The 8,852-nt window shown below is 34.8% G+C and overlaps 1 protein-coding gene across 1 annotated transcript; it reads left to right on the top strand.

Moving 5' to 3' along the window:
- The first annotated feature begins 3,879 nt into the window (after window positions 1–3,879).
- On the top strand, window positions 3,880–5,482 carry LOC104811502 (probable protein phosphatase 2C 75). Its single transcript, XM_010538212.2, has 4 exons — window positions 3,880–4,180; window positions 4,283–4,609; window positions 4,722–4,827; window positions 4,947–5,482. The coding sequence occupies exons 1-4, from the start codon at window positions 3,932–3,934 to the stop codon at window positions 5,312–5,314; spliced, it is 1,050 nt and encodes a 349-aa protein (XP_010536514.1). The 5' UTR covers window positions 3,880–3,931; the 3' UTR covers window positions 5,315–5,482.
- Window positions 5,483–8,852: the final 3,370 nt, after the last annotated feature.

Raw genomic sequence — 8,852 nt, 5'->3', positions numbered from 1 at the left:
TTTGTATTTGATTTATTTGATACCATTAATCTATACCGGAAATATGTAAATTCGACAATATTAGTGCATATTAGTTACCTCTTAACCAAACAAATTTTACATATTCTCGTCTATAAATTAATGATGAAATAATCAAATCCCACAAACAAAATATATATTTTTTTGGTTAAAAACAATTATATATAAGTTGCACGCGACCGTGTTTAATAACAAACTAACCGGTTTAATAAATAGTTTTATTTGTTGAAGAACCAACCGAACCACTCATCCGAGAAGACCCACACAAGGAACACTTCCGAATCAAAGAGAGGCTTTGAAGGAAGATCGTATACATCAAATACAGATCGTCATGCTACTCAAACATGATATGTTTAGGTATGATTTAATCTGTTTATATTCGAAGGGATATAATCATAGTATTCGGAATTGCTAGGCGATTATTATTGTTACTACTGATAATAGATAATCAATAATTAAAATTTAAATAGTTTAACAATTGAAACCGAATTAAAACATCTATTCCGTTCAAAGTTTAAATTCCAAATTTGAAAAGGGATATTCACCTAGATTTCTTAATTTTTGGAATTAATTTGAGTAATTGATCCAAAATACTCCGTTATCATAATAATAATAATAATAAATAAATAAATAGATACTAATAAATATGTATGATTTATTATTCATATTTAAGATAATGAAACATAAATTGTGTGTTTAAATGTTAGATAAGTGGAGATTGTATTAGTGAGGATGGCATGGTGTTAATCGGGCCGGTTCGGCCTAAGTTCGAAGTCCGATTTTATAGGCTTTAGGCTCGAGCCGACCGATCCGACTCGATCAATTCCTTTGTACTTTGTTTTTTATTTGTTATTATTTTTTTACAAAAAAATATCGGGTTTTTAAATCGGTTCGAAGTCTGAAATTTGATTTGAACTCAATCTGAAAGCCCGATTTTTTTCGAGTAAAAAAATTTAGACTTGAAATCCGATATTTTTTGAGTGGGTTCCGACCGGATTTCGGTATTCGCACCTAAATTGACACCTTTAGAGAACAATACGATGAAAATATACACAATTTATTTTCGGGTAAAAATGGATTTTTTTATAGAAAAACTTAGATTTATGTTATTTTAATGTTTTTTTTTATGAAATGTGATTGTTATATTTCTATCGTAGTCTCACGGACAATACATATGTAATAATTCGCTTTACAAAAAGATCAAAAGACAAGGATTCCCATGATAACGGGCAAAAGACTAAAGAAATGATAGCTAGTTAAAGCGATACCATAATTGAATGGGTTTGTTGATTACTCTTCCTCCCGGTTTGTGCAAGGAGATTAAGATGTTCCTCATCGCTTTATCAATTCTGACCAGCATCTGCGGTAAGAGACATACAGTGTTCCGATGCGTTCTTCCATTCCTTTCCTTCCAAAGCTCATACACTATGAGTTGTATGAGATGTCTCTTGATAAGCTTTCCGACTTTAGGGCACGAGATCATTGGTTGGTTCAGCCATTGCAAACACCTCACCGGGTCCGTGACGGATATTTGATGACAACCTCTAAATTTACCTGCATAATGAGACCAAATCGCAGCACTGTATTCACAAATGAAGAACAAGTGAGCATGGTTTTCGACCTCTTTATAACAGAGTATGCATCTATTCAGGGCTTGAATTCCCCAACGAGTGAGTCGGTCCATTGTAGGCCGCCGCTGTTGCAGGGCCTGCCATATCACGAAGGAGTGTCTCGGTATTGCGCCACTGAACCAAACAAGAGGGTACCAAGTAACCTCTGGTGCGGATGCCCGTACTTGTTTCCATGTGACGAGCAATAAACGATGGAAGATACTCACCGTCTTTGTACCGCCATGTGGGATAGTCTGCCCCTTTCTCAGATCGAGGTGGATCCGTAGCCGATAGTATAATTTGTAACTCCTGGATCTTGTCGTTCCTTGCTCCGGGAAGAACCCATTGCTCGTCTCTCGTGGCATCCTTCACCCTTGCTGATTTCGGTAACCTGAGTAGTGTAGGTCCTGAGCTTCCGATATACTCAATTAGGGGGCCAACATCCAGCCAACAATCAAACCAAAAAGAGGCAGTTGCCCCATCCCCAACATTCATCCTGGTGAATTGTCGAACCTGGTCTTTCAAAGCAAGTAGCTTTCCCATGTTCCACGTTGCGTTTGTCTTCAAACTGCATTCACACACTACGAAATGGATGAAAAGAGTAGTGAAAATGACCTTAAAACCAACCTAGAGCAGAAGCACAAAATAAAAATGTTATCCACTGGCAAGTACGTGTCATTCCTCAATGGTTCGATTTCCTTAATCGTTAAGCAGGGTAGCCGTTTCGGGATTCGGTTCGAAATTTTAACGGATCGATTCGGGAATAGTTTATTCGGTATTCTAAATTTGTATCAAATTAGCACCGTATATTATTCGATTCGGTTCGGTTTCGGTTTCAGTTTTTGTTTAAAAAATATATATTTTTTTAAGAAAATTTCGGTTTTTCGGGAATTTTATAAAGTTCGGTTCGGTTCGAAAAATTTAGTTCTGTAAAAAACATATCGTTCGGAAATTTTGAATAATACGATCCAAAAAAAATACTGAAATTTTTTATTCGGTACGGTTCCGAAACAACCACCCCTATTTAAAACCCTATTTAAAAGTCCTAGAGTTCAATACTTATAAAAGAAATGAGCGAATCCTTAACTTTGCGGTTAATAAATTAGAACATAGCAATTTTGATTTCGGTTTAAATTGAATTAGAAATTGTTATTAGGAACGTAAAAGTGACGCAAAACTAATGGGATTCGGATCAATTCGAAAACAAAATTCACAAAAACAAAATTTGTTAAACCCCTAAAAAAGTATGTCCAAATTAAATTGAATATTCAAATGTCCATAAATTCGAGAGCCAGCTAAGGAGTTTGATGATATTTGGATTGGCAAATTCAATGTGCGGATGTATCATCAAAACACGCCGTAACTTAAAAATATCTTAAAATTATTTACCTTTTTTTAGATGACTTGCTATATATATATATATATATATATGTGTGTGTGTGTGTGTGTGTATGTTATATATATATATATATATATGTGTGTGTATATGTTAATATCAAGATTTCGAAATAAATTGTTGTTATATTTCGAATGAATTTAAATATAGTTTATTTTAAATAGAATTTTTAATTCATATCTTAATAATAAAAATATATAAATCAAATTTAAATAAAAAAACACACTAAAATAATTCTATAGGAATTGAAACTCTTCGTATTTTCCAAAGGTTCAACATTGGAAAAAAAAAACTTAGGTATTAAGAAAACAAAACAAAACTATATATGATGAAAAAAAAAACCAAGTCAGTGTTTACAAAAAAAAAATAAGGGGGTAATCAGATACCTGAACTGGACATGACAATGCGCCGTATGATGACACGTGTTTCACGGACCCTCCACCCACTATAAAAGCCACCATTGCTACTCTCGAGCTGAACTCACACACACTCAGCTCGCAGCAGAACCAGAAAAAAAAAAAAAAAAAACTCAAACGATGGATGTTCATCAGGGAATAGCCACCCGATAGTACAATAATAATGATTAAAATTATACAATAATAGTTATGACCAACTCTTGGTCAGCTCCGGACCAGGGAGTATTTCGGTCAACAAGTCCGCCTGTCCAAGTCCGTCTGGTCCGGGGCTGACCAACTCTTGGTCAGCTCCGGACCAGACCTCAATAACGGAGAAAAATCTGATTTTTCTCGTCCGTTCGCTCCCGTACATACACGTCCATCCCATATGTGTGTGACCCTTTAGGCTCCTCCGAATACGGCAGTAAACGCGAGATCCAATCTCGCTCTCGGGCTCTGGCACTGGCACAGCCGCCGGGTCAGGGTCGGGGTCGGAATCGGAGAGAAGGCAGATGCTTCAGAGGTTACAGAGCGTCGGGTTTCCGGTGTGTCTCATCGGAGGAACGGTGGAAGCGCCGCCGCTGATGGTTTGGGGAGGAGAAGGAGAGGACGAACCGTTGCACGGCGAGGTGTCGGTTATGGGGATGTCACGGAGGATGGAGGACGAGATTTCCGCCATGACTAAGCTTTGTCATCCCGACATCAACGGCGGTCGACCGGTTCATTACTTCGCCGTGTACGACGGCCATGGCGGCACTCACGTAAGAAATTCTAACACAAACCCTGCAAGAACATGCATGTTTCCAAGATATTTAACCTAATCATATATATATATATATATATATATCCTCTGTTCTGAGCAGGTGTCGACTCTATGCAAGGATAATATGCCGACGCTGGTGCAGGAAGAGCTGGAACATGTGGGCCATAACCAAGAAAACGAGAACGAGTGGAGGAGGGCGATGGTGAGGAGTTTCCAGAGGATGGAGGACATAGCGCTGAGCCCTTGCATCTGCGGTGGCACGGACCAACATCCATGTAGCTGCGACCCTGACGAGACCGCCTACTGCGGTTCCACCGCCAACGCCGCCGTTCTCACCCAATATTTCATCCTCGTCGCCAACACCGGCGACTCTCGCGCCGTCCTTTGCCGTCGGGGAGGAGCTATTCCCCTCAGTTTCGACCACAAGGTATGTGTGTGAATATATATATACATATATACATATATATATAAAGACTGGATAAAAATTGTTTACTGGGTCATGTTTCTTATTGGTTAAAACCCACTTGTTTTATTTGTAGCCGGACAGGCCAGATGAGCGTGCAAGGATCGAAGCTGCTGGTGGCCAAGTTTTAAGCCTTTATGGACCTCGTGTTCAGGGAATTCTAGCCACCTCCCGGGCAATAGGTAACGTGTATATATACATATATACATACATATATATATATGTTCAACTCAATATAGTGATTATACACACACACACATGATAATTAATCATCGTGTTTGATAAACTGAGTGGTTCACAGGGGATCAGTATCTGAAGCCACTGGTGTCATGGGAGCCGGAGATAACGATGATGAGAAGGGAGCCTGAGGACGACTGTCTGATAATAGCAAGTGACGGACTTTGGGACGTGCTGTCGAGCCAGGAGGCCTGCAACATATCCCGACAGTGCCTGTCGGAACGACCGCCTGTCAGAAGACCTCGAAGAACTCAGCTTAATCTTAACGAGATACCTCAAGACGATGACGACGGCGATGGTCGTGACGCGAGAGATTCCCATTACCGTTACAGGTGCCTGTTTGCCGCCGCGCTTCTCACCCGTGTCGCCGTCACCATGAATAGCCACGACAACATCAGCGTCATCGTCGTCGACCTCAAGAGCGGTGTATGATGATGATGATCATCATCATCATCATGCATGATCCATTCCCCAAGGGGATATGCTGGTTATGTGTTTGGTTTAAGGTCTTTTTAAGGGTTTTTTTTTTAAAGCTATGGAGAAACATGTGTTTCTGAGTTCCGAGTTCAAGTCAGCGAGTTTCAAAGTCTAGTTTCTGTACTTTGGAACCATATAATATATAATATGGTTTTTGTCTTAAATCCTGCTCGTCTCTTTTGGTTTGTTTCTGGTTATGTTTTATTTTCATTGCGAACATAATATATATATATATATATATATATATATAGTGTACCAATTTTGATTAGTTAGACCGCAACCAGAGTTAAGATAATGGGCCGGGACCTTGAGGCCCATATTACCGATGGATCCCAATTTCTATACAAGGTTGTGTTGAAATAGTAATTTCTGATTATTTTTTTTTGTTTGTAACTTGATGTTTTAGTTTCTCAAACTATGGAACTTTAATTCAACCAGAGATGATATATTAGTAATGTTTTATTTTCATAAAATCGTTTCGAAACATGAAGTCAATTCTGTTATACTTAAATTCAATTATAACTAAGGAATGGTTTTTTAGTCATTTGTATTGTTAGTTATTATATTAATAAAGAGTGTATAATATTCATTATATCCGCGGAAAGGAAATATCTCTGAAGTGGTAATTTAATTTCATAGAAAATAGTTATTTTTTTTTGTTGAATCAAAGTATATTATACAATATAATATGTTTTTGAGTGTGAGGGTTGTTTGCCAGTGAATAATCTTAAGACATAAAAAACATTGGTGTTTTACAGTTTATAATATATAATTAATAATCTCTTAGTAGTTATATAAAACGAATGAATATGATTAGAGTGGAAAAAATTGATACGTTGGTTGGTTAAGGCTTTATTCAGAATCAAAGAAATATGTTTTGACAAATAAAAAGTTTTAAATTTATATCCATATAATATTATGAAGTATGGACCAATATGGTACATTTATAAAAAAAAAAAAAAGTGGGTCTGTTCCGATTCGTATTTAATGTGATGTCTCTGTGTCACACTTCTGGTGGATATGCGTTGGTTGGCACGAAGCAATTGATCGTTAGAGAGCGTGTGAGCCCAAATGCAACTAAATAAATAAAATGCTTTAATTTATGCCATTTTGATTATGGAATTGGTAAATAATTCTGAATTTTGAAATTTTATCTTTAATTAGAGATTAGTAAACCCATTTTATTCATTTTTCAACGCACGATGTAATATCTGAAAAGCCGTGTAAAATGATGAAATAATCAAAATAAACTAAAACATGATCTATGCTATGGTATTGGTAAGGGACAACATGACAACACAAAAAAGAGTGATATAAAATTGAACTGTAATTATTTATTTTTGTATACAAATATAACAACTTTCTTATTCTATTACACTCAATTATTATTATTATTATTATTATTATTATTAATCATTCGTTGGACGGAAGGCTAGAAATTGTTTGAAATCCATATATGATCATATATAAATATTATTCTTAAGCCTCCACCTCCCTCTTTTGTCTGTAATATTTGGGTACTTTAATTCCAATTTTTTTTTAAATAGAATCAGCACCCTTGAATTTTTAAAAAAATAGTCGAAGAAAAAACCACTTTCTATAATTAAAAAAAAAAACCATGGTAAGGAGAATGTTCTTCTCTGCTTGTCTTTGACACTTTTTTTTTTTTTTACTTTAGGCTTTGGATAATTCATTTTCTTTGAATCACTCGCACACCTTTTCCTTGGAACCCATTTTTCACATTGTGAACCCATTTTTCACATTTAGCAAAGTCCAATGTCATGTCGCGTTGGGTTTCTAGACACTTGGGAGTTGGACCACCCCCTAAATGTTTTTTAAAATTATTTAAATATTTATAAAAAAAATAAAAAAGCAGCCGGTCAAACTTAAAATTGATATATATATATATATATATATATAAGGGTTTAGACCTTTTCCACAAGTTTGAACACAAAGATCGCTACTTATTTTTGAAAAAAAGAGGATCGTAGTTAAAAATTGGGATTTTTCTATACTATTATATATATATATATTTTGTTTTATACGGGTTCTTTGTTTTCGTGGTATTATATCCGATAAAATAGTATACAAAAAAGAAAAAAAAGGATAATTTTAAGTTGACAATTAGGGCATTTTAAAAGAATCGGAATAAACCCAATGTTGTGACTAGTGACTACTGATTTCAATTAAAGCATATTGAGATTATTAGAATTTGATGAACCTAAAAATGTAAGCTTTAGCTTTTATTTGTAATAAAAATGGTTGAATATGCATGTTATAAAAAAAATACAGTGTTCTGCTAAACATTAGAAGCATTTGTATCATATCTATTCATCGCCAAAAAAAGAAAAGAAATTCATTTTACTTGTTTGTGACAGGAAATTATGTATAATTCAGTTAACAAAAAGATTATGTATAATTTATTGAGTTTTTATAAAATAATGATACGATTATTGAAAATATTAGAGAATTTAAATTTATATGTTAAGTTTTTATTTGCTGCGTATTTTTATTGTATGAGAATTCTATTTTCTTATAATATAAGGATTTTTTTTCATGTTGTTTATTTAACCTAATTTTATTATAATGATAATAACTGATATTGTTATTATTAATTATGATATCTGGCCCTAAATCTCTTTCTGGTTTTGAAGTTCTGTTAGTGGACGACGATACTGACTATCCATCTGAAAATTTTCAAAGAATATTCAAATGACCCATAAATAGAATATATGAGTCTGATAGTGGAATATTATCTTCCGATATTTTATTTTAAAAATATTTTATTTTAGAATGATGTGAAGATTTAACAGAGAAATAAACCAAAATAAACTCTATAAAAAATAAATTACACGAGACTTATATTTTTGTTTTAAAAAAGACTTTGAAATAATATTACTTTCTGAACACACAGTATAATCTCGTCAGCAGACAATGATAAAATTCCAAGCAAGAGAAATAGTATAATCTCGAATTCTCCGTCTAATAAAAAATAAAATAAATACCTAATCCGCTGAAAACGACAGCTTCCGTGTCATCCTTCGGAACAAGTCGGTCCATTCTCTCAAACACTTGCAGAATTGCATGCCGTTTTCACTAACAAGTTGGTCCATTCTCTCAAATGCTTGCAGAACTGCGTGCCGTTTTCATTATGCCAAAAGTAATTTGACTAATTACATAGACACTCTCACATGGCCTTCTTAATTACCTCCACAATCAAACCCACGTGTAATCTCTCTCTCTCTCCTACTTTAAAAGTCAAATCTAATCACTCCTATTTACATTTTTTAATTTAGCAATGCATGCATATGTCATTAAATGTACATTGCCTATTATATATATGTGTGTACGTTGCGGCAAAAAAATGTATATTAGCAAAAAAAACGTCTTAAGTCAAGGTAAACTAAAGAAAATAAATTAATTTTAATTTGATATTTGCGTGATGGAAACGTAGATGTAGTGATTCATTAGTAATTAATTAAGGGGGAAAGAG

The sequence above is a fragment of the Tarenaya hassleriana genome, unplaced genomic scaffold (genome assembly GCF_000463585.1).
Source record: "Tarenaya hassleriana unplaced genomic scaffold, ASM46358v1 Cleome2, whole genome shotgun sequence".
NCBI lineage: Eukaryota > Viridiplantae > Streptophyta > Magnoliopsida > Brassicales > Cleomaceae > Tarenaya > Tarenaya hassleriana.
This window is presented reverse-complemented; position numbering and strand designations above follow the sequence as displayed.

Coding starts and splice junctions, on each gene's coding strand:
- LOC104811502 (XM_010538212.2), top strand. CDS start 3,932: ATGCTTCAGAGGTTACAGAGCGTCGGGTTTCCGGTGTGTCTCATCGGA. Junction 4,181..4,282: donor ACGGCCATGGCGGCACTCAC/GTAAGAAATTCT, acceptor TGTTCTGAGCAG/GTGTCGACTCTATGCAAGGA. Junction 4,828..4,946: donor AGCCACCTCCCGGGCAATAG/GTAACGTGTATA, acceptor AGTGGTTCACAG/GGGATCAGTATCTGAAGCCA.